At 42.2% G+C, this 26,966-nt stretch overlaps 2 protein-coding genes across 2 annotated transcripts in view; both read right to left on the bottom strand.

Annotated features, from left to right (window-relative positions):
* LOC119859385 (monocarboxylate transporter 2-like) overlaps window positions 1-934 on the bottom strand; it is a 61,689-nt gene extending 60,755 nt beyond the window's left edge. Inside the window, exon 1 of the mRNA XM_043518664.1 lies at window positions 438-934. The gene's annotated coding sequence lies outside the window, so the exon portion shown is untranslated. The remainder of the gene's footprint in view (window positions 1-437) is intronic.
* An 11,237-nt stretch (window positions 935-12,171) lies between these two features.
* Window positions 12,172-26,725, bottom strand: KBTBD8 (kelch repeat and BTB domain containing 8). The gene is made up of 4 exons (XM_038411440.2): window positions 26,562-26,725; window positions 22,931-23,141; window positions 19,464-20,578; window positions 12,172-15,712 (listed from the first exon to the last, which is right to left on the bottom strand). The coding sequence occupies exons 1-4, from the start codon at window positions 26,575-26,577 to the stop codon at window positions 15,249-15,251; spliced, it is 1,806 nt and encodes a 601-aa protein (XP_038267368.1). The 5' UTR covers window positions 26,578-26,725; the 3' UTR covers window positions 12,172-15,248.
* Between the last annotated feature and the right edge of the window lie 241 nt (window positions 26,726-26,966).

The following is a 26,966-nucleotide window of genomic DNA, read 5'->3' as shown; positions in this document are numbered from 1 at the left end:
GGGGCTAGGAGCTGGTGGCCTGTCCTTTTGTGTCAGGGCCCCCATTTATGTCCCCAGAAGTTTGAGGATCTCAGCTAGATGGTCTCTAAAGATTTTGGCAGCAAAAAGATGGGGGCTATCATCTAACAACGGCACAGAATCACAGAACAGGGAGTCTTAGGGGTAATGCTGGTTTTCTTATTCTCATACAGCTTCTCTGCCTCCCCACTCCAATGTACAGATTCTCCTAAGAACCTTCCCCAGCCCCCTACTTGATTTCATTCTCTAGATTTAAAGACCCACCTCCTCAAAGTTCTCTTGGGCTAAATAATGGGCACTCTGAGCCCCAGGAGAGCTTGGCAGCTCAGAGGTACATGGGCATGGAGTTGAAGGACAAGGGGAGCCCAGAACCTCTCCCTACACTAAGAGGTGCTAGAAACGTTACGGAGGTGACTTACCTTAGAAGCTGGTTTCTAGGAGCTGTTCTTACCGCAGTCGAGCTTTCCCTCCAGAGGGGGAAAAAAACAAAGCTTGCCCTCTTTTTAGGGTAAATGCTTCATTGTACAGTTTTCAGATGGGAGGGAAAAGCCTCATGATTTCAGGTTATCCCTGCTTAAAAGAATAATTCCATTGCATAAGCAGCAGGTGATTGGCCCCGCAGGGTGTCCGTCTCCCAGCGTCGCATGGGAGCGAGGATCCGACTCTCCCAGCTAGTGACTTCCACAGCATCTCCAGCAAATGACTGACAATTTCTGGAGAGCTGACTGAAAGTTCCTGGTGAGCAGCTCTTGGAGTATGCCGGACTCTTGCCAGAATATCCGATTATGTCTAGAAGCGAGACAAAGCAGAGGGGATATTGCATAGTTAACATTCTTACCATACTCCCCCATCACTCAACTAAAATAAGAGTTAGAAGATCAGTCACCTCCCTGTGCCTTTTAGGAGCCACTCCAGACGCCTTTATTGAGATAAAAATCATTTAATTACTGGGAAAGACCAGTTCCACAGCAAGGAGGGAAAAGGAAGGTGGACTGCCACGTGTGGGCTCAGCAGAACTGCATGTTTCTCTTATTTGTTTGCAACAAAGGGAATAAAACTAAAGGAAAATTGTGTCTTCAGAGGAAGCAGATCAGAATGTCACCCTGTCCCTAACTGATGCTGACCACCCTGCAGAATAGGGAGTAAACAGTGTTCAGTAAAGTGGCAAGAAGAAAAAAAAAAAAAAAGAATTGGGAAAGTTTAGCTTATCCCTCAAAGAAAAAAAAAAGTTCAGGGAGAATACAGCTAGGTCAGTTTATACCAGCCGAGGGTCTTTCCCCATCAATTAAATAGCTTTCTCTCAAGAGAAGGTGACTGGATTGGCTCCTAAAAGGCATAGGGAGCTGGTTTCCTTCTAACTCTTATTTTAAATGACATTCCGATTCATAGGATTCAAAACATAATTGTTGAAATAAATATAAAAAAAATCTATTCTTTTTCAATTCTGTCGCAATAATGTTTACAAACATTCTGCTAGAAATGCTCCACTCCCCCTTCACTTAGGTTTTCCTAAAAGTAGAATTATTGCTTCTAGCCTGGTAACGAGAACACATGCATCCTGACGCGGCATGCCTTGTTCCACCCCACTGAGCACTATGCCTGTGAGCAAGTATTGTCTGAGCAGACCCAAAGGATGGGCACGTGCCAGGTCAGGATAGTGTCAGTTACGCCATAGATTTGTTATTTGGTATGAGGCTAGCTGGCCGAGAGATGGTACAATAGCTAGGCCAGCATAACCAAGCATCCTGAGAGTGTGTTATTGCAAGACGATATCTAGCAATTAAAGGATGTGAAAAGGTACATGCTCTTGATAAAGTGGTTTCAATGCGTTAAGATTATAATCAGTGATAATACAGACATGAATCAATACTATATATGCAATACATACATCAACGTTACATACCATCCCTCCACTTTTACAGTGCAAAATTGGATGTTCTGCTCTGAACAGCCACAGTTATTTCTGTGTCACCCCCAGTATTGTTCCTCACTGACTTTCCTTTGATAAGAGCCTGATCCCGGGAGGTGCTAAGTACTTTCAGCTCTTAGAAGTTGAGGTTCTAATTCAGCAAAGCATTTAACCAGGTGTTTAACTTCAGTGGGACTTAAAGTTAAGCATATGCTTAAGTGTTCTGCAGCATCAAGGGGCAAACGGGTTTTCAGTATCATTTGTATTTCAGTATTGCTGAAAAACAAAATGGCAGACTCACATAGGGCCTCCTGGGAGAGCGAATATTTTTTCTTACAATAACAATTAAATCATTTTCACACTCACCTAGAATCACTGAATAGGTCTAGGGCAACCTGCATTTTGTAAAAGGTTAACAGCCTACTTATCTCCACCCAGGGAACAACTGCAACCTACCCACCTCTGCTGCCGCTAAACATTCTTCCCAGGGAATGACTGTCCTTTCCCAGCAACAACCCCTGTTTGCTGCCAGCTTCCTGGCTTTATAGGTCCCGCCTGCTCCTGCACAGCTGAACCTGCTTCTGGCCAATTCCCTGCCCTCCCACCCCCTTCCCCCAGGTGCAGCCTGTAGAGTTAATAGGCTACCTGACCACCTTAACCCCGCCAGTCCCGTGTGGGGTGGACACCCTATCACAAGACCATGTTCAGAACACACTTCCTTAGTGTTCTTTAGGCTGTCGAAACCTATTCATAACAAGAAAAAAAGCGCTAGCATACAAAGCTGGTGTTTTATTTGATGGAGTTAGCACTAGAGAATTCGGAGTTCTGCCTAGGTAATAATCATGGGTCAACAGTTCATCACCACACCAAAGCAGCACTAACTTATGGTCCTATGACAAGAAATTGTCACAGTCACACTATGCAGGATTTTCAATGGCGCATTATGATTTTAAGGTCTGGGAGACAAGCATTTGCAAACCCCCAGTCTCTTACCATGGCCAGGTCTGATGACTGTGGCACAAAATATTCTGGGAAGAATTGGTGAAACCATGCTTGCGTCATGTGTTCTTGATCCAAAAAATAAACAAATTACTTTGATACAGAATATATTCTCTATTCAAAACTTCCCATTTTCCTGATTTTTAAGGGGGGAATTTTGCACATTGTCTTTTCTGGTGATTATTTTTCACTAAATTTTATTACTGTTGGCATGTCTTTCTTTCTGAAATCCAGCTCTAAGGCCAGAGGTTTGGAATGACTCTGTTCTCTTCCACAGTGAAATCTCTTAAGGGTTTTGCTAGCTGTGGCATTATGGTAGGTGCATTTCTTATTGCACTGAGCATGTCCCTTATTATAGTCTGGTGCCAATGGCTATTCTTCACAATTCAAGCCAAATTAGAATAAGGCATTGGTTATTATAAACATCATCAAATTCATAAATGTATCCCAAAGGTTATATAATTCTAGAGAAGCAAAGTAATAATGGTGCTCATTTTTAACAATGGGTAATTTTTCCAGGATAGGTTGCCTTTAGGAGGCATCTTGCTTGATTTTTAAGGGTTAGAATAGAGGTATGGAAAATTGACCAACATTCCAATACCCTTGGCCATCTCTGCTGGCCCCTGCCATTCAGAAGGGCTAGCTTTGAATTGTAAACTTAGTTTTGAGAATTAACTGGAAGATAACATTTTAGTACAGCCAAAGCATTGACCTTGTAAAGTTATAGTTAAAATACCTTTAAAATCTCATGTTTATGAGTGTATTTATTGTTAATTTAAGTCCATACCTTTTGTTAAACAGCATTTATGTAATTTGACTAAATAAGATCAAGTACTGTATATTGCTGTGTTGGTCCCAGAATATTAGAGACAAGGTACGTGTGGACTGAGAGGTCAGATATGATCGTTTTGTGAAAAGTGTTCACCCATGGGTGATATGGTGTTTTTGTCTTTTACCATTTTTCTGTGTGAGGTCATTTGAGAGGCTAGTGATTGTTTGGTTTGACCTACACAACTGTTAATTGGGCGTTTCGTGCACTGGATGAGGTACACCACCTATTGTGATAGGCATGTGTAGGACCCATAGATCTTGAAAGATGTTATGGCAGGTCTGGTGCTGCTTTGATTTGATGTCTCTTGGTCTGTGAGGAGCTTGCCTCTGATGATGAGGTTGGGGATTTGTTTGAAGGCCAGAAGAGGGGGCTCAGGAAAAATTTCTTTCAGGCTATGGTCTCCATCGAGTATGGGTTGTAACTATTTAATGATAACCTATATGCATTCCAGTGTGGGGTGGTAGGGGACAGCTAGAGGTGTGCAGTTAGAAGGTTTTGGTTTTTTTCCAATACTGAAGCAGGCTTTCTCATGGTATTTGAGTAGCCCATTCCATAATGCAATCTACTTCTCTGGGGAGTGTCCCTGTTTGGTTTTAAGTGTGTTAAAAAGTGTGTATTGTCGACTTTCTCCTCAGAACATATTCTGTGGTATCTGAGTGTGTGGCTGTAGATAACAGATTTCTTTGGCTGTTTGGGGTGGCTACTGGATCTTTGAAGGGGACTGTGGTGATCCAGGGATTTCTTGTATATAGATGTTTGTAGGGTTCCATTGTTGAAACTTATCATGGGGTCCAGGAAGTTGATGCTGGTATTGGCATGTTCTAGAGAAAGTTTGATGGATGGGTAGTGGTTGTGGTGGAAATGTAGGCAGGAGTTTAGATCATCTGTCCTGTGGATGAAAATATAATTGATGCATCTCAGGTATATCATTGGTTATGTGGTACATTTGTCCAAAAATTCTTCCTCAAGATGGTCCATAAACTGTTGGCATCTTAGTACCCTGGCTGTTTCCATAGTTCGGACAAAGTATTTGCTGTTGGATGTAAAACTGTTATAGGTGAGGATGACATGGATGAGTTTAGTGATGTGTTTGGCGCGAGTATCTCAGTGTTGTCTGTTGTCTTGTAGATATAAGGTCAAATATGTTATATGCGTCATTGACCAAATGTAATACACAAAGACCAGGATACACTTAATATAACAAAGCGAAAAGAGAAACTGAGTGAAGTTAAATGAGAATGTACTTTACACTAAAAACATGATCATACAGCTTTTCGCATACACACATTGACAGTGGTTCCAATAGCTAAAATGGAAAAGTAAAAAAATATATATTTAGATTCTGTTAACGCAGTTTAATAGCTGGAAAGGAGAAACAGACAGTACCGCATCACAAGACAGCTATCCGTGATCCATCACCAGTTGGTGAACTATTGACCACAGTTCAGAAACCATTAGGGGACGGGATCATAAACTTCACATTTCAGAACTTTGGAACATAGCTGGGGTGCACACAAAATAAATAGGTTGCTTAGGAGTATTTAAAGATCTATGTCAGGTAATTCAGGTGCACACTTTCATAGAAGAGTTTTGTACAATCCAATTTTAATAGGAATGTTTCCATACTACTTACATTGTAAAACTCCATTTTGGGTATTTAAAGCATTCCCCTGCAGTGTTCGTAATCCAAACACTGCAGCAGATTAGTGAGAACGGTGACCAGATAGCAAGTGTGAAAAATCAGGACAGGGGGTAAGGGGTAATAGGTGTCTATATAAGAAAAAGCCCCAAATATTGGGACTGTCCCTATAAAATCAGGACATCTGGTCACCCTAGTAGTGAGGCCCAAGAAAATAAAGCTGATGATATGCAGGTCAATATGATTTCATTGTCCAAGCTGGTGAGAATTAAACTGCACCAGATATGAGTATTCTATTTAAGTTGGACTGTTAAGAAGTTCTATAGAGATCTGACACCCTCCGTAATGCATCGAGACACAAGGTTTCAGCACTGAAGAAGAAATACTCCTCTATATAGTTGATTCCCAACATTTGCCTTCCATGGACCAGCTATCATGAAGGAACTTAAAGGAACATTCAAGTAGTTCAAGCCAAAATCTGACCTAATTTAAGATTATAAACATTCTGGCCAGTAATGACTTCTGTATCCATCCAAAACAACATAGGAACAAAATACCGCACACTGGAGATTAAAAGCCATTAGCCACCTTTCCCTTTACAATTTAGTTTTAATAAATTCTTCTTGTTCTTTTCCCCCAACAGCTACAGAAAACTTTGAAGAGCTTTGTAGAGGCAAAATGCCAACTAATATTATTCCTGTTAGCATGGAAACAAATCTTCCACTGGTTAAAAGTGAAGCCAGAAGTGAGGCCAAATTATTTGTTTTTTTAAAGGCATCTCTTTGAAGTACAGTAGTAGAGTATATAGACAGAGGGAAAGGAGCTTACGGTGCACCACAACAGATCTCCTGTTTGACCTTGGACAAGCCAGCTAGCCTATCTGTGTCTCAGTTCCCCATTTATAGAACATGGATAATATTTCCTACCTCACAAGTGTACCACAAAGGTAAATACATTGAAGACTGTGAGACACCAAGATGCTATGGTAACAGAGGATCACACAAGCACTTTAGATAGATATGGGGGCAAAAAATTCCATGTGCGAAGCACATTGCTCATAGCTGGTTCACAACTGTGCCTGGCCCTGTACAAACACATAGTGAGAGTCAGTCCCTGTCCTGAAGAGCATACAGTCTAAACTGGCAAGACAGACAATAGGTGGGAAGGGAAACAAAGAGGAAGTGATTCACCCACAGTCATACAGCTAGTCAATGGGAACAGGACCAGGTCTCCTGAATCCCAGCCCCACACACTAGCCCATGCTACTTTCCATCTATGGCTCCTTTCCTGGTGGATCATAATAAATGTGTAAACCTACCTGTTACCTCCCAGTTTTCATCTGCTACAGGAACCTGATTAGCACTCTGGAAGTTGGACTGCATGCCCAACTCCATTTTAAAATATTGACAGCTGGCATACGTCTGAATATTTATCCCTTTGTATATATTGTAAATTAAATGATATCTCCAAGAGCAATTCTTCCTACTTTAGAATTTCCTGTCTTATTTATTTATATCTAGTGTTCCAAAACTGGATTTACAAAGCCTCCTGGACTGACAAACTGGATGGGCAGATGATCTGGAGAATTGGCTCTCTCTTACATCATGCTAATCCCAGAATATTGTGCAGTGATAAGTAGCAAGTGACAGATTGAGATGGTGCACAACACATATTATGTCCTGTTATTTTTGTACTGGATTGGAATCTGTCTGCTCAAGCGATTGTGGTCACAGGGGAAATAGAGTTCATAGGATCAGTTTCTCCTGAGATTAAACCCTTTAGAAATAATGTTTTTGTAAATCTTACTGGCCTTGCAAAAGGTGAAATTCCTTGAGACTTTTAGAATTAAGCAGCTTCTGCATTGCTGGCCTTTGGCCAAAAATGTTGTTTCTTCTTTGCTCAGACATACCAGGGTTTAAAGCTTCTTTGACTCTGTGCCATTCCAGGCTGGTGCCTTACAACTTGTACCAGCTAGGATTTTTCATTTATTAAATATAAATATTTGTACTATTTTTCTAATGTGTGTATATAACACATGGGTAAAGTGGAGCTAAATTCTCTTTCAGTGGCTACTATTATTGCCATCAGCTAATGAAGTTGCTCCGTGGGCTTAGGCATTAGAAGCTTGTACTTTTGCAGCCAAATGTTTCAGGGTGAAACCTTGCAGACCACCCATGAGGGAGTACATTACATATACATAGTGGATTCATTCTGCATTACTTGTCTACACAAGATATTTTGAGTGATTGCTGAAAGGAGGAAAATAATGGTAAGAAAAGATTAGACAAGTAGAGTGGTCAGACTTTTTCCAGAGACTTATATGTCTACTTTTATCTGGCTCTCTCATTTAGATTTCTCCAAAGAAGGTGCATTACTTAGTTTGGTTTTTGGATGCATATTCTAAATAGAACTGAGCAAATAATTTATAATAATTAGACACATTCTTCCTGTTTTTGTACATAAAATGTTGAAGCAGAATGTATTTCTGTTTGTTATATGCATTTTTAAAAAAAAATTATTCAGATTTTCCACAAGCGGTTCTTGCACTCTGGCTTGTTGACATGCAGTTCACGGAGAACAGAGCTGTTCAGAAATAAATAGAGGTGTTGTTTGTTTTTTTAAAATTCACAAATCAAAAAAGTTAGATCAGCTTTATAGTCGGTTGACAAATATAAAAGGTGAAAATTTGCAAAAGTTATGTTGAAATATTTTCCCTTTTCATTCTTTCAAATTTCACAGTTTCATTGAAATTCCAACACTGGAAATATTTCCACTTTGAATATTTGAAATTGGAGCTGTGTTGGTTAGTTTTGCTATGACGTACTTCCCACCGCTCCTATTTGGAGGAAAGTAACTCTGAAAATCAGGGTTTTGGAGTACATACAACATAAAATGTATTTTACTGTAACGTTCTCTCAAGATTTATGCACAGTTTGCTGTTCATGTAAACATTCCTTTCAGTAAACTTGTGCATCAGTATATTTGCAGAAATCCATCACTAACACAGCATAAACAGAGACCATCTGAATTAGTTGAAAAAATTCAAAATATTTATTAAAAGTTTTATTGCAGAAGTTATCCAACCCTAATCCAATATATGAACAGATTTCTTGGATAAAGTAATTGTTCTATTGTGTCAGCTTAGGTTAGACTGTCAATTGTTTGGTAAAATCTAGCAAGTTAATTTTACCAATATGCATGAAGTTTCTGGAAACCTCAGTCTTGGGATTTTCTTTGTTAACTACGTAGGTGCAGTATGTTTAGAATGTGCACTGACAGCATTCGGCAAAAGTAAATGAGCTGTAGAGCAGAGATCACAAATTGTTTCTACAAACCAGAATACAGGATGCTGGCGTTTGGAAAATATTCCTTTCTGGATTTATTTGGTACTATTCTGGTGGGTGGATTCTAAGTATTATACTATCTTTGCTGGGCTGCTCTAACACTTAGGGCTCTATATAAGCACTTGTCTTTTTATCGGTTCAGAGTCCATTCATCAGATTAAATGATAAGAAGTTCTAGCTAGGTGCCTGCTTTTTCCATTTGCTCTACTCAGGTTATGAGATTAGGGCCAAACTACATGATGCTCTTAGCTGTGGAAGGATGTACAAGAAACCTCCTATCTTCTGGGGCATTTCCTCCAGGGCAGGACATGACAGCAGTCTCAGCACAGTGGGGCTGCTCACTCCTGCTTTGGGTGGGGGTGGAGAAAGAGACCATGGCCCAACCTCCCCTGCTGCACCAGATCAAAAAGCAGGCCTGAGCCGCAATTAATCTTCCCTGTAGTTCTCAGAGAGCCACACCATCCTCTGCTCAAGGTTAGACATAAGGGACACAATCTAGCCCTTAATGTCTGAACCTTGGGAAACATTTTAGGAGTATTACATTTTCAAAATGCAGCTTGGCCATGTAAAGTTAGCTGAACATTCATAAATCCATCCATAGCAGATTGTGCTAATGAAACTGTGTTTATTGGGTAAATTTTTATTTTTTTTTTTTTAAACAAGAAAAGTGTTGGGTCCTACATGCTGTGCTGCAGGTTTTCTAACTGGATTTTAAATAGCCTGAGAATAGTAACACGAGCTTAACTCTAGTCCCACTGAAACATGTGGCAAGGAGCATTTTCTTCAGTGCTGCAGGAAATAGAATAACCTGCCCTCATTGCTTGAAAGCTTTTCCAGGGAGATGGAGAATGGGAGAGCCAGTAAAGAATCCCTTTTCTGAGACCGAGCACTCAACCCATGTTCTGCTCACTCTTCCTCTTTTGAATCTTATCCAGGGTTGGATTTTTTTTATTTGGGGGGGAGGTGGGGGCAGGTGGATAAGGTCCTTTCTCTGATATTCTCTTTTTCCATAAGGACTAAAGGAACATCTGGAGCTCATGGTGAAAATTTAATTTTACTCTATGGAGTTTTGTCTTGCCTTTTTGGGGGGATGGGGCAAGAAAGCCAAATAATGTGCATTTCTTTGCGGGAAGGGGGTGATCCATTGCAGGAGTGTCTTGCCACAGTTTCACCTGGGTATCTCCTTTAGTATTCTTAACCAAAAGTGCTTTCTAGATACCCAGCTAGTGACCAATACACTGGCTGAAAATTTACAGGCATCTATAGAAACCTCTCCTCTGAATGACGCTATAGCCAATTTTGTTCATAGCTCCTTTGATATCCTTTGGAAATAGCCATGAACTCCACAGCCAAGCAAGTACAGAGAACAAAAAACATTCAGACAAGGCTGAGGACTATAGGGCACTGATTGATATACATGTTCTGCTTCCTACATTTCTGTGCAGTGATCCTTCAGTTCTATTGTCTCTTTGGTTAGAAATCCCGTGCTGTGGAGAGAATAGGTTTTAGTAAGCTTTTGAAGCTTCAGCTTTGTCCACACTGAAGACTGGGACTTAATCTGATCTCCCTATTGCAATCTCTCCCTATTTGGCTTTGATAATTTCCTCACTTAGGGAATCCAGAGGAAGGTTGGTGTTGTTCTTGGAGGTGAAGTATTTTTTTGTCAGCTTCACTTCTTTCTGGATGTGGATTAGTCTAAGGGGTTTATACTATCATACCAGAGAAATCATCCTTGTGAGTAATCCGAGTTTGGGGGCTTTCCCGTCTTTTCTTTCCATCAACCAATGGAAAGAGTGGAGGGGAGAATTCAGGTTAATCCTCCCTTAGCAGAGGATTCTTAGACACTGGACCGAAGTTGTATGGGAAATAAATCATCTGCTATTTCAAACCCTCCTGGGATCAATTTGAACTCCCATCTACCTCCACCACTGGCTGTATGTTAGTTCACACTAGCTCGGGCTGGCTGTACTCTGTCTGGCCTGTCTGCCTAGTGCAAAGTCATCACTCCATCCCAGTCTTTGGTGGGGACACTGGAAGTGGAGATGAAGCAGAGGAATAGCTACTGGGGAGGAGAGTAATTTAACGTTTACTCTTAACGTATTCAGTCCCATACCAGACACACAGGAGGACACAGACAGACTTCACTGACCTCCTCCATGCTGGTTTGATCAGCCTTTTAGCTTGGACTTCATTGGGAAGCATTCCTGGGTTTTGGCAGAAGCCTTTCAGGCTTGGCCAGAATTGCCTGCAATATAGCCTGGGCAAAATGAGGCTTTCCCTTCCTATGGCTCCCTCCCAAGTATGAGTCTCTTACAACCATTGGCAAGTTTGTAAACAGAAAAGGCACCAACATTACTGAGTACCTGTGAGCAGGGAGGAAAGTAGATTGACTATCAGAGGAAGGACACGCCAACCATTAATTAAGGCAAGTGGCTAAACCCTGCCAAGAGTCACTAAAAAAAATGCCCAGAAACTGAACACATTGTAAGGGTGCCAAAGCTAGAACGGGTTTCATGTGGGAGCTGCAGAATACTACTCAATATTGCTGCGGGAAGCAGAATATTCTAAAACTGATGCTCAGAGTGTGCTCCAGTCAGCACATGGTCACGGTCACCCAGGATTGACCGCTTCACCCTGCCTTCCCCAGAAACCATGGAGCCAGCCCATCGGCGCTAGGTCAGCTGGTATTCCTTGAGCAAGAATGCAAGGCTCACAAACAAACCATGCAACATACAAGCAGAGATTCTCCAGATGCAGCTTTAAGTACTGTGAAATTCATTACAAGGAGAGAAATCTTGGAGAATGTACTGTGCTGACAAGGGTGCTACAACCCCTTCTGTTCTAGCGAGTTAACTAGTTACTTAGAAGGTGGACTTGTGGTTAAAGTCAAAGAGCAGGAGGTCTCAGTAATATTCCCAATTCTGTCCCAATTCGCTTATGTGAACTCAACCATGTTGCTTAACCGCTCTGTGCCTCTCTTTCACCACCTGTGAAATACTTCCCTACTTCATAGGGATGCTGGAAAGCTCAATATAAGGTTTGTAAAGTACTCAGTGACCTTAGGATAGGGAGCGCTATGCAAAAAAGGACAATTTAACAAAATTGTCAACAGTCTTGCAAAACTGGCACAAGTCTTAACAGCCCAAGGGAGGTGTGAGATGGGGAGACCCTCAAATTGGTCCTGCCTGCACTGGCAAAGGCAGTAACTCGCTGCTCTACATTCCTACATGTGTATGGAGCAGAGATGTATCAGAGGCCCCACCAGCTTCCCTCACCACAGTGTGCCAGGGTACCTCAAAGTGCAGGGATGGCAAATATTTGGGATGTAGAATTGCAGAGCTGGGAAGAGAGCACACGGATGAATTTCTACTTGCTCGCTCTACCAACTTCATTTTAAAATACATTTACAATTAAAAACTGTTGAAGTCCATTGTATTTCAACAATAGGTTTATTTTAAGAAACGTAACATGACATTAAGTAAAAATGCAAAAATTGTGCAATTATGGCAAAATGTTTAAAAATCCACACATTTGCCCTCATAGGACTACAGTACTTCTTACTAACATACCTGAGCACTGAACATTGGATGCCATTTCTAAACAGCAACAGGGAGCTCCTCAATTTCTTGCAGATCATACGCACCACACGTCTGATGCACCAAGATCAGTTTTAGTGATTTAATCAACATCAAAATTTAGAAGAAAATGGGGAGTACAAATTATTTTGTATTTTGATAAGATTGGGAGGGGGGAATGTTTACATTTAAAGTATCAGCATAAGAGTAAGTGTCAATTTAATAAGGGCAGTCTAAACCAGAGCAGAAGAAACGATAAATGGGCAGAGAGCCATATGTAAATTACGAGTACCTTTGGTGCAGTTTTAATCAATTGTTCTCACACTGTGCAAGTTTATTTTTAAAGTCTGATGCTACAGCAAGACTTCACCAGTTATCTGACTTTTAAAGAATTTAAAAGCATTTAAGAAGTGGCAAAATGTCTCAGCTATATTTCTGTTTAAACAAAGTATTCATGCATAAGATTCAGTATTTTCTCCTCCTATGCAAGTTCCAGGATTTAGCTTTTAAGCACATTACAGTCTTGGATCACAATCTTATTTTGAATGGTTAAAGAAAACGGAGATCTTCGTACTTTAGTGCAGATAAACAAAATTAACAAACCTACTGCAGAATTAACCACAGCACATTGTACTTCTATACATCACATGAGCAGTCAATTGTTAACTCAAAATTCTATTTAATATGTTCAAGTAATATATTGAAATTTGTTCTACTAAATAAATATAGAAGATTGTCAAAAAGCAGCAAGAAATCTTGTAAATAGTCAATCAAGCTTTTAAAAAACAACAAAGAGTTACATAACACTTTTTGGAAGAAAAAAGGTTTTACACACTAATGCAATATTGTAAGGGAGGGTGCTTCAGAAAGCTTGCAGCTAGAGTCCTACAATAGCACAAATAGAGCTAGCTAACGAAAATGTAAAAAAGCCATGGAAATAGCCTTATCAGAAAAATTCTTATTGTGGGCAGTGGATAACAATAGTATCTTGAAGGAACTAAACAAAAAGAGAAGCCACATACCTTAACATTGTTTAAAAATGCATTCTTAGCAACTATTCATACGCTCTCGATCTTAAACGGTTTTAAGGGATGTTCCAGCACCCACACCTAAAAGAAGCAGTCTGGTCAATCTCTGGACAATGAGGTATGTAAATGCAGAGGCGCTTTTTTTTTTTTCCTTTTAGTTTCACAGTTCATTTTTTGATATTTTGTGCAAGATTTAAAAAACAAAACCAAGTGAGTTTGTTTCTTTAAAAAAAGAAAACCCTACTTTGTGACAACGAGGCCATATACTGAGTTAATGTTATCCCAAGTCTCTCAACAGTTATGCCAGGGTGTACTGAGTGAAACATTTGGCTTATTGAAACAGCTGTTAATCCAGATAATGGCCATCCTTTGCTACAATGCTTACCATTAACAATTTAAAATAAAACAGCTTTCCTTTACCTCAATTTGAGAAGTTAATCAGTTAAATATATAGGAAGATACAACATGCCTCGTTCTGGAGAGAATAAGCTTTGTAACAAATTACACCTAGCAAAGCAGAGCTGATATGAGCTCTAGGATTAAACGTTTCCCTTTTACATCCAGTTTTAACGATTGAAGAAGAAGCTAAACTTTAAACTTACTTTGTCATTAGAAAAATAAGTTAGATGTTCAATCCTCAGACAAAGTGTTATAATATATTGGATCCTTATTCTACATCTGCATTTAAAGTTCTTTAAACCATGGATTTCTGTGGACAACTTTGTTTTAATAAATTGGATCATGACGACAGTTCAGTAGTGCAAAATTTTCACATTATAGGTCAGAACAGAACAGTAAAAGGTAATTGGGGATTTGGAAAAAAAGGAGAATCATCAAGTTAAGCCACATTTTTCAATATTACTTGAGCACATGCAAACACTTTATGAGAGGCAGAATGAGCTCTCCACAAAATTAATAGCCACTAAGGCCATATCCTGTCATCAATCTATACAGGAACTCCCACTGCAGTAAAATGTTATTAAAAAAAAACCAAAAACCCCACAATGGCAGGATAGGGTCCTAAGAAGACAGACTCCATTAATAATAGCAAGCTGTTTTAAATAGTGGTGTAGGGTTGGCCCATTCATTTCAGTCATACAAGTATTAAAAATGTATTAGCACCATCAACTTTTGGGTTTAAGCCCTTTATGGGATGGAAAATGTTTTTAAGCAGTGTCAAAACTACTTTTCAAGCACTACATTTACTGGTAATTGGCAGAAAATAGCTATTTATACTGTTAGCTTGATTTTAACAAAGCCCACAGATAGAAAATGACAGTAGGCCTTCTCTGTTTCGAACAAATATACTTCGTGTTCTGCGTCCAACTTCAATATTTCTCTCAAACTAAGGTAGTGCACAAACATTATGAACATTTTAGTAGACTTCAAAACAGTACAAGAATCAGGAGCTAGCGTTCCTCTATGTACTTTCAGTTGATCTAAAATAAAGACCTAGTGATATTGCCTCAGGATTTTACCCGTATTTAAAAAAAAAAAAAAAAAAAAAGTCACATCAGACTAGCTTGGATGTCCTTAGCTATTAAGGCTAATTTTCTTTCATTGTAGTGCATAGTTATCCTGGCTCTTCTATTCTTGGTTTACTTTTATCACAAACACACCCCTCAAGAATGACATGATTAAGTGTTTACCAGAAAAAAAAAAAAGTGCTGATAATTGCAGTTTGTAACCTCCCTCTTGCTCCCCTGGAAAATATCAGCAATTTTAAAATGAACCAGTAATTCCCTCCCAAGCCTGCAACCTTTAAAGAGCACCCATCCCCATGTACAAAAAACTGTCTCTTTCAGCTTACATTAAATACTGACAATTGCTTTGATTTCTTTTAAGACATGTTTTCTCTAACATCAGATACCACTGAAATCACTAAGGCTTGTTACCAAATAAAATTAAATAACTTTCTGAAGACACTGTGGATACAACTTAGCAACAGCACATTCAAAATGCCGGCCTAAATCCCAAAGCCTATCTGGAGTCTCGTACACTTTTTGCCATTGGTCAGTAACCTCATCATACTGATAGAGTGAATTCTTCCTGCTGGTTCTGAAAACATGTTCTTCAACAGTGACTTGAGTGGCTCTGACAAACAAATGAAGTTTGTTTTTGAAGAGTACCAGTTTAATATAGGGATTAATGGACTGATCACATGGGAAGTCCTTTTTTCTAGTCCACTTATTTAGCTCGATGTCATAGGCCTCTACGGTAAACATACGCTGATGATTTCCACAGGTTCCAGCGATGTAGTAGATGGAGTCATTGTATACAGCTGCCAATCCTTGGATTCTAGGCACAGTCATTGGGGTTAAAAAACCCCAGTAATCTTTCTGTGGATCATAGCAGAGGAAAAATTCTCCTACAAAGACAAAAACAAAAAACAGACCACAAGCGTAAGACGGAGGTTATGAGTTATCGTTCTGAACACTGAACACAGTTCCATGTGGCTGCCAGACTCTGAAATCAGGTTGAAAAGGGGGGAGCTTGAAGGCTGTCAGCAGTGCAATGCTTTATCTATGTACATGTTAGCGATTCTTTCCTACTTCTAAACCATGTTTGAGGTTCTGGGAAAAGTCCTTCAAGGCTCTAAAGCTTAAGGTGTTTCAAGTATTCGCTTGGTTCTTTTATTTCCCGGTAAAATAAAGACTATTTAATCATCTATAGCAGTGGTTCCCAAACTTGTTCCGCCGCTTGTGCGGGGAAAGCCCCCGGTGGGCTGGGCCGGTTTGTTTACCCGCCACGTCTGCAGGTTCGGCCGATCGCGGCTCCCAGTGGCTGCGGTTCGCTGCTCCAGGTCAATGGGAGCTGCTGGAAGCGGCGCGGGCCGAGGGACGTGCTGGCCGCCGCTTCCAGCAGCTCCCATTGACCTGGAGCAGCGAACCGCAGCCACTGGGAGCCGCGATCGGCCGAACCTGCAGACGTGGCGGGTAAACAAACCGGCCCAGCCCACCGGGGGCTTTCCCCGCACAAGCGGCAGAACAAGTTTGGGAACCACTGATGTATAGATTATAAAGGACTTTGGAATGAATTGCATGAAAGATGCTAAACCTGGGAAAATAACTGTGCATCTTAGACTCCATACAGACTTATAAATCTTTTGTGTTGTGTGCAAGAAGGGAAATGGATGGATTAGTCACTTGCAATGGTTTGTTTAAAAGGATACCAAATTGAGTCCTTGCATAAACCTGCTAACTAATTCAAGATTACTTCTTTTTGGTTTGGACAGTAATGAGCTTCATATATTGACTGCACAGATTACTAGCTACAAGTTGAAAACGACAGAAGTTCAGACACACGGAAACTAAAGCTGGTGCTCTTCCAATTTGGGTAAGGATAGTGCGGATTAGAAAACATTCTTGGTGAAGCTATCTTTTACAGCTTAAAAAAAAATAAATCAATTTCCTCAAAGGGTAGGGAATATAGTATAACAAACTTATTTTTCCCCTCACACGAGAGCATGTACTTCAAATTATATTTAATAGCATCTTCCATATACATTTTAAGACATCTTGCCAAGCAACAGTGTAGATAAGTATCCTTACTCCTATAATTGAATGGAAGAAAAGTCTGCAAGAATGGCAGGAAATTGAAAGGGGTGGGGTTTAGTTTAAAAGATTAAGCTACATGGGTACCTATAGATTTCTCTACACTGATACACAAAATTAAATAAATTAACAGTTGCATTCCAATGGGTCTTTTACAGCCAAAGTCAGCCCCCGTACTTGAATCCTATGAACTTGTTTGGTGTACTTGTGTGTGGCAAGTGTATATTTTTATGGCAAGTGCACAAGACTACTTACTTGTGAACAGTAGCAATTGCCATGCTGCTTCTTTCTAGGTAATGGAAGTTGCAGAATGCAGTTTTTGCACCAATACTACAGTGGAAATTAATAATGTTTTGCCCATGAGGCTTAGTGTAAGGAAAGTAATCGACAGTTATACTGTATGTAACCGGGGGCTGGGTAGCACAATAAATTAGCTTCTTTATTTGTGTAAGCATCAAGTTAACCTATAGAACCATCCAAAAGCAAAAGTTGCATAGGTGCATTCTCATGCATCTGGTAAGATGTGAGCAATAATACTCTTATTCTGAAGTTTCCACTTGGAAAATACAGGATTTTTTTAGTGAAATACGATAGTAAGTTTTCTACCAATTAGTTATTTCAGAAAAATAGTAAAAGGTGACATACTTTCTGTAAAAAGCTTTTAATAAGAGGAATGTAGATATTTAAGCAACAGGCTGAAACAAAATGTTAATGGATGAACAACATTCTATGCATTGCACCAAATCTACCCCTAGCACTCCCTTTCAATAAGACACACCCTAAGGGTCATTTGACTTAAACCCAAATAAAAAGTTGGTAAACTCAGAATTCTAGCTGAAACTCCAGACTGACATACTACCACATGGTTTTCACTAACAAAATTTGGCTCTCCCTGCTCACTTAGTCCAGGCACAATAAAAAGAAAAAGCAACCACTCTGTAGAATTCTTTCCAGATCCCACGGAATCCTATCAATCCCACTCAGAGCAGCTGTGGTGTGCAGCTGGGAGGGAATCATGGCACTGATTTACAATATTGCCTCTTTGCAAACCTACATTGGTTTCTTCTCCCTCTGGAAGTAATGCTGAACTGTCAGCATCTTTTGTAGTTTCCCCTTCACAAAGATTGGCAAGATCAGAGAGGGGAGTCTGTCAGGAAAAGTAGCCAACAGAAGGCCCAGGACTGACATATTGAGCCCTGAGCCTCTACAGGTGCTTAAAGAGATGTGTGGGATTTCTCTGCAGATCTTGGGCCTCCCACTCAAATAATCATCTCAAATTCTACAAAACCAATTCTTGGCTGTGTCCAGTTCTGGGCACCACACTTCAGCAAAGCTGTGGACAAATTTGAGAAAGTCCACAGGAGAGCAACAAAAATTATTAAAAGGTCTAGAAAACATGACCAACAAGGAAAGATTGAAGAAACTGGGTTTGTTTAGTCTGGAGAAGAGAAGTCAGAGGGGGGACATAACAGTCTTCAAGTATGTAAAAGGTTGTTACAAAAAGAGGAAAGTGAGAAAGTGTTCTTAACCACTGAGGAGAGGACAAGAAGCAATGGGCTTAAATTGCAGCAAAGGAGATTTAGGTTAGACATTAGGAAATAAGGGTAGTTAAGCATGGGAACAAATTACCTAGGAAGACTGTAGAAACTCCCTCATTGGAGGTTTTTAAGAACAGGATAGACAAACACTTATCAGGGATGGTCAACATATACTTAGTCCTGCCTCAGTGCAGGGGACTGGACTAGATAACCTATTAAGGTCCCTACCAGTCCTACATTTCTATGAAGTATGTTACAATTAGGTCTCCATATATTCTTATAGCAGAGTGATAGAATTCCATTGGTAATGGTTTAATAACAAAATAACTGAGGCCTTTAATTATGGCACAGTAGTTGACATCACTATAATGAATTCAGGATCTCAGAACAGACTGCTGCATATCCTACTGGTAAACTCTGTCAAGTTCCTCAGCATTTCCCCTTCACTGTAAAATCTCTTGCTCCTTGGGCATACTTGTAGACTCCATCTTAGACAACACATCGCTAGGGTTTGTAAATAATCACAATTTCATGAAGTCTATTTAATCTCCTCCAATTCTCCTTCACCTTGTATAACCTTGTGTTAAAATAGGAGGCTCATCGCCAGAGGTGGTCAAAAACTGGATTTTTTTCTCCAATGGACAAAAGTTTTCTGACCAGCTGTACTGAGCTTACTAAGCCTCTCAGGAAGTAAGGAGAGGTTGTAAAAGCCCCCAGTAAGCCTACAGATTACATGGGATGTGGAGGCAACAAGTTCCCCCTCACAATGAGCTTCTTAAAGTGTACAAGAGGTGGAAATGCCACCGCCCCTTGAGGAGAAATGTCACGTTTCCATTCTCCACTGCCTCTCCCACCTCCCCTCTGTTCTCCCCCACTCCCATTTTCTCGGTTCCCTACTCCTCTGGCACTCTTAAAATCTGCAGGAAGTGAGCAATTTAGGAAGTTCAAAGGAGTAGAAGCACTGGAACTAGACAACTCCCTTCCCTACTGATAAAACAAAATTGCTTACACAGTTAAAGCACCTTACCCTGTAAAACATAGATGTGCTCTTTATATTCCACAGCACTATGAAATTCCATTGCTACAGGCATTGGACAGACAGCTGTCCAACAGTTCTCTCTGCTGTCGTAACACTCCACAGATTTTAGTGAATTTCGACCATCTCCTTCATAAACACGACCACCTATTGCATACAGTTTACCACAGCAATGAACCAGTTTGCAGCCTATTCTGGCTCGTAGCAAAGGAGCTTTAGGTAGCCATCTATTGCCAGAGTGATCATACATCCAAAAGTCACTCTCTGCTCTGTGGTCTATGGAGACCTCACTGCTGCTTGGCCTGTAGCCTCCTGCAATGTAAATATCATTATCAGGTGATACAAGAATTCCAACTTCCCTCAAATCATTTGGTGGTTTGCATAGTTTAAACACTCTCCCTGTGACTGAATCTAAACAAGGCACTGTTTGCTTCTTTCCTGAGTGTTTGTGGGCAGCATCAAAGCACATGATCATTTCAGAAGCAGTCATTCCAAGCCGTTGTGTATAGCCATTGGCACTAGGTTGTCCCTTTTGTACACAGCTTTTGGCTATAGCCTGTGCAAACAGAGGAGGGATTCTCTCTAAAAATGTTTCTTCCAACAGAGGCATGCGGATGCATTTGGCAAATATTTCTGGAAGGTGCACTTCTCTTTTATTTTGTTCATGTTCAAACCACCTTATAACGCTGTCATAAACATGCTCTTCTTTGTCTACGTTTAAGTCATCACTGTCCAGTATACTTATGAGTTGGTCTTTTCTCAACTGGAGAAACTCTTGCTCTTTGGTGACACTCAGAAACTTTTTACGAATGTAGTCTTGTGATCTGTCTTTGAGTTCCTGATGACCATAGTGATCAGCAAAGATAAACACCCCAATAGAGTTTTGTGGGTCCAAATGACTGATCATATATTTAGCACACTGGTCCTGTATGGAAGGGATCTGGAAGATACTAGCTGCAGTGAACAAAGCTTGGACATTGGCCTCTGTCAGCATTACTCTGGAGGTATATGCATAGTTCAATACTAAATGCATTGACTCTGCTTCAACACCAACTATACGAACTTCTTTCTGGGTACTTTCTGTAAGGCCGCTAGTGAACATAGATCTACAAAAGAAAAATATTTAGCAGTTTAATTTTCAATTCCCTTCTATCTACAGGTCTAAAGATAACTGTAATATAGTTTATCATAATGTGCATACCATTCTAACAGCTAGGGCTGTCAATTAATCGCAGTTAACTCACGGGATTAACTAAAAGAAATTAATCACAATTAATTGCAGTTTTAATCGCACTGTTAAACAATGGAATATTAATTGAAATTTATTAAATATTTGGGATGTTTTTCTACATTTTTCAAATATATTGATTTCAGTTACAACAGAATACAAAGTGTACTGTGCTCACTTTATATTATTTATATTACGAATATTTGCACTGTAAAAATGATAAAAGAAATAGTATTTTTTCAATTCACTGCATACAAGTACTGTAGTGCGATCTCTTTATCGTGAAAGCACAACTTACAAATGTAGATTTTGTTTTGTTACATAACTGCACTCAAAAACAAAACAATGTAAAACTTTAGAGCCTACAAGTCCATTCGGTCCTACTTCTTGTTCAGCCAATCACTAAGAGAAACAAGTTTGTTTAAATTTACGGGCGATAATGCTGCCTACTTCTTATTTACAATGTCACCGGAAAGTGAGAACAGACGTTCACATGGCATTTTTGTAGCCAGCCACATGCCAGAGATGCTAAACATTCGTATGCCCCTTCATGCTTTGTCAACTATTCCAGAGGGCATGCTTCCAAGCGTTCAAAAAATAATGCGTTAATTACATTTGTGACTGAACTCCTTGGGGGGAGAATTGTCTGTCTCCTGCTCTGTGTCTTACCCACGTTCTCCCATACATTTCATGCTATAGCAGTCTCAGGTGATGACCCTGCACATGTTGTTTGTTTTAAGAACCCTTTCACTGCAGATTTGAAAAAAATGCAAAGAAGATACCAATGTGAGAGTTCTAAAGATAGCTACAGCACTAGGCCCACAGTTTAAGAAACTGAAGTGTCTTCCAAAAATCTGAGAGCGACAGGGTGTGGAGCAAGCTTTCAGAAGTTTTAAAAGAGCAACACTCTGATGCAGAAACTACAGAACCCAAACCACAAAAAAGAAAATCAACCTCCTGCTCGCAGCATCTGACTCAGATGATGAAAATGAACATGCGTTGGTCTGCACGGCTTTGGATCATTATCGAGCAGAACCCATCTTCAGCATGGACTCATGTCCTCTGGAATGGTGATTGAAGCATGAAGGGACATATGCATCTTTAGCGCATCAGGCACGTAAATACGTTGCAATGATGGCTACAACAGTGCCACGCGAATGACTGTTCTCACTTTTGGGTGACATTGGAAACAAGAAGCAGGCAGCATCATCTCCTACAAATGTAAACAAACTTGTTTACCTGAGCGATTGGTTGAACAAGAAATAGGACTGAGTGGACTTGTAGGCTCTAAAGTTTTACATTGTTTTATTGTTTAATGCAGTTATTTTTTGTACATAACTCTACATTTGTAAGTTCAACTTTCATGATAAAAAGATTGCACTACAGTACTTGTATTAAGTGAATTGAAAAATATTTTTTATTTTTACAGTGCAAATATTTATAATAAAAATTATAAAGTGAGCACTATTCTGTACTGAAATTGAAATCAATATATTTGAAAATGTGGAAAACACCCAAAAATATTGATATAAATGGTATTCTATTATTGTTTAACAGCACGATTAATTGCAATTAATTTTTTTAATTGCTTGACAGCCCTATTAACAGCAAATATCTGATCATCATTCATATAATGCTGTCACGGTCAGTTACCTAAATATAAAGTGCACTTGTAAGAGTATAAGTGACTCAGAAATGACAGTTTGGAGTTTCATGTTTGTGTCTCATTAATTCCATATCTAGTTTGCTCAATTTACATATATAAATAGGTTCTCTCAAATTTCCAGTCTGCACACTCAACCCAGGATCATAAGTTGTAATGCATTGCATGTCAATATGTCAGAATGAATGATGTTAAAAAGGAAAGAAGTAAATTTTGAATGCTATGATAATAAAAAAACATGGAATGGATCTCCCACAGAGAAGAGGTTTTTTGTTTTGTTTTTTTTAAAAAAGACGACAACATGAAGATGAAATCATTTCCAAAGTAAGTTTCCTTGAAAATGCAGGTGCTGCCAATTCATTCATTTTAAAAGCAAATTGGAAGAGATCATTAAAGAAACAGAGATGTTTGTTAAATCTGAAATGTCATCACTAGCAGAAGTCACATAGAATACAGCTGCAGATAGGTATAAGTTTTATAATTGCTATCAATAATTAAAATATTTAATAAATTATAAAAGTGTTTTTGCACTTGGTAAATATGAGTGCAGGGACATACATACTATACCTGAAATAAGGACTGATTGCAGCAAGAACGTTCCTATGACAGGAAAATGTCTTCCCATGATCAACTTCCACTACAATATCTGTCAGCTGTCCTTCATCGTACATTGTTTTAAGTTGTTGGAGAATACTGCAGGCGTGAAAGGGATCCATTCCACTGCTGACTGTGTTTGAAGAAGGAATTCCATTCAGTGTTTGTGAAAACTTACTTAGTTCTATTTAAAAAACAAAACAAAATAGTCTTACTGGTATTGCAATAAAGAAAAAGCAACAGGGCACACTATCAAGAATATATCCATATTAACACAAATACACCATATATCAGCATTAAGAATGACTATTGATTTGAGATTCCTCATTTCTCTAAATTCCACAATCTCTTATGTGGCTAAATCTTTAAATTACACCTATCAACTTTAAGATGAAACAGTCACATGATAAATATTTTGCATTTATATATTACATAACCTTTCGCCCAGTTATCCCAATCCTTACTGAGCTATATGAATTATTTTATTATCCCATTTTTACAAAAGAATGAAACAAGTCAGTGACTCAGTTTCTGATTCTCCAAACACTTATGTACATGCTTAACAATGAAATGGGAAATAAACATTGGCTACTGACTTTTTCAAATAACTGGCAAGATTATAGTCCTAAAGTACAGTTTACATTTTCAATAGCAAATACGTACAACCACAAATATTAAATAACATTATGTATAAATATGTATGTATTTTACAAAAGTTATTTGGCTAGCACTTAAAATTATTACTCAATTATTACTCAAATGTGAAAGGACTCTACGTCTATCATGAAAAAAAATGAAAAACTGTACACTTCTGAAAATATCTGATGGTTCCTAATAAAGTAAAGCCCAAAATGAAAATTGAGCAATGTTTCCAGCTCAACAACCTGTTTCATAAGGGAAACAAGTCTTCTGTTCAACAACAAAGGAAAGCTCAACAGGAAAAATGAAGTTTTGAAAACTGTAAGTCAGATAATGCTGCTGACTGCACAGAAAATGGTCCTAATGCATTCAGGGCTAAACACATTTTTTAAAAAAAAGACATGATAGATGGGAGATTTAAACCCTGTCTTGTGCTAGTGTGCTGCAGTGTTTCCCCTATTCAAAAGCCAGACACAACCTTGTCCCATAAGTCCCAGTGAAATCAATAGGGCTCTGATGTGCACAAGAATCTGCTGGTAGGCTTGGGGCCTAAGATTCTCAATATCTCGTTGAATCACTCTCAGAGTAATTCTCAAAAAATGCTCCTTTTTCCAGAGAGAACTTTAAGCACTTCCCTTAAAATAAATATTCAGTAAAAGAGTCTCTTCACAGCACTGAGCAAGATGTGACAGCTTTGATATTCTAAACTAGAGTGCATTCTCCTCAGTACAGGTGAGTCACCTGTCCTTGTTTAGTATTGAGAAGTGATGCTACTCAATAAAAAACAGCAACACTTTAAGTTCAAATCCAACCCTTCCTCATGCCTCGAAAGACAGCACAAACTCGGAGAGCTGCAAGAAACATATACTTCCTTCTGTAGGTGTGAGACGGGAATGCAAACTCCCGCATACCAACACTGGACAGGTCCAGAACAACTCTCCCACCTGCCAGTCGCCTAACCAACATGCAAAACCAAAGAAGCTCTCCATAAAAATGGAGCTGGCAACATATAGCTTCTCACCCCTGCATCCCAGCTTCTTTATTTGTAGGATTTGACACCACTGACCTGCAAACTCCTCCCACCAGTTCTCTCCTGATTTCCTTTTCCAATCAGTTCCATGACTGCTCACCTCCTCACTCTGTTCTCCCCAACATATATTCCCCTGAGCTAGCACCCCACACACTATGACCCCCCCTTGTTACTCCTCCTCCCTCATTCTCTTTCAGGCAGCCCTCCCCTCAGGTAGGCCCCCAAATCTGAACCCCCAACCAGATACTCTCCACCAGACACTACTCCCCAGACACCCCACCCACAATTCTCTTCCCCACTCACTAACTGCCTTCAGACACCCTTCCCCCCAGACACCCCCAGCTCTGCCCCTCCCTCAGACAGCCTTCTCTCCTCCTCAGACACCCCAGACACTCTTCCTCCCTGGGCACCCCCAGGTCTGCTCCCCCTCAGACACTCCTCCCCCCAGGCACCCCCCAACTCTGCCCTCCCCCAACGCCCTTCCCCCCAGGCATCCCCAGCTCTGTCCCCCCCAGACATTCCTCCCCCCAGGCACCCCCCAGCTCCGACACACCTCCCCCCAGGCACCCCCAGCTCTACTCCCCTCCGGCACTCCTCCCCCCAGGCACCCCACAGCTCTGCCCCCCGACACCCTTCCCCCCAGACACCCCCAGCTCTGCCCCCCCAGAGAACCCTCGCCCCAGGCACCCCCCAGCTCTGCCCTCCCTCAGACACACCTCCCCCCAGGCACCCCCCAGCTCTACCCCCCCCGGCACTCCTCCCCCCAGGCACCCCATAGCTCTGCCCCCCCTCAGACACCCCCAGCTCTGCCCCCCCAAACACTCCTGCCCCAGACACCCCCCAGCTCTGCCCCCCGACACCCCTCCCCCCAGGCACCCCCAGCTCTGCCCCCCGACACCCCTCCCCCCAGCTCTGCCTCCCCTCGGACACCCCTCCCCCAGGCACCCCCCAGCTCTGCCCCCCCGACACCCCTCCCCCCAAGCACCCCCCAGCTCTACCCCCCCAGACACCCCTCCCCCCAGGCACCCCCCAGCTCTACCCCCCCCTCCGGCACTCCTCCCCCCAGGCACCCCATAGCTCTGCCCCCCCTCAGACACCCCCAGCTCTGCCCCCCCAAACACTCCTGCCCCAGACACCCCCCAGCTCTGCCCCCCGACACCCCTCCCCCCAGGCACCCCCAGCTCTGCCCCCCGACACCCCTCCCCCCAGCTCTGCCTCCCCTCGGACACCCCTCCCCCAGGCACCCCCCAGCTCTGCCCCCCCGACACCCCTCCCCCCAAGCACCCCCCAGCTCTACCCCCCCAGACACCCCTCCCCCCAGGCACCCCCCAGCTCTACCCCCCCCCGGCACTCCTCCCCCCAGGCACCCCATAGCTCTGCCCCCCCTCAGACACCCCCAGCTCTGCCCCCCCAAACACTCCTGCCCCAGACACCCCCCAGCTCTGCCCCCCGACACCCCTCCCCCCAGGCACCCCCAGCTCTGCCCCCCGACACCCCTCCCCCCAGCTCTGCCTCCCCTCGGACACCCCTCCCCCAGGCACCCCCCAGCTCTGCCCCCCCGACACCCCTCCCCCCAAGCACCCCCCAGCTCTACCCCCCCAGACACCCCTCCCCCCAGGCACCCCCCAGCTCTACCCCCCCCTCCGGCACTCCTCCCCCCAGGCACCCCATAGCTCTGCCCCCCCTCAGACACCCCCAGCTCTGCCCCCCCAAACACTCCTGCCCCAGACACCCCCCAGCTCTGCCCCCCGACACCCCTCCCCCCAGCTCTGCCTCCCCTCGGACACCCCTCCCCCAGGCACCCCCCAGCTCTGCCCCCCCGACACCCCTCCCCCCAAGCACCCCCCAGCTCTACCCCCCCAGACACCCCTCCCCCCAAGCACCCCCCAGCTCTGCCCCCCCTCCGGCACCCTTTCCCGGCCCGGCCGCACCGACCTCCCAGCGCTGCCATGCTCGGGGCCCGGGCTGCGAGCGAGGGAAATGTCACGGCCGGGGCCGGGGCCGGGGCCGCTTCCCCTGCTCCTCTCCGGGGGGCGGATACTGCCGCGCAGCCAGCCAGCCGCCCCGCACCAGCCAAGCTACCACGCGCGGATTGGCGGGGGCCCGCAGTGCATGCCGGGACGCGTAGTCTTTCCCCTCCCCACGCGCCGGGATGGGGAGGGGCGCGGGCTTGTCGCGCGCGGTGCACGCTGGGATCCGTAGTTCCTGGGCCCGCCGCGGCGGCGCCGCTGGGACTTGTAGTTCGCAGCGGCTGGCTGGGGCGCGGGCCCCTGTCATGCCTCCCAGCGCTCCGGGCCCCGCGGGGAGCTGGCCCCTCGGCCTTGGGGGCGGGGCTGGCGG

This window comes from Dermochelys coriacea, chromosome 7, assembly GCF_009764565.3.
Source record: "Dermochelys coriacea isolate rDerCor1 chromosome 7, rDerCor1.pri.v4, whole genome shotgun sequence".
Classification (NCBI taxonomy): Eukaryota; Metazoa; Chordata; order Testudines; family Dermochelyidae; genus Dermochelys; species Dermochelys coriacea.
The sequence above is the reverse complement of the archived record's forward strand: the minus strand, read 5'-3'. Positions and strand labels throughout refer to the sequence as shown.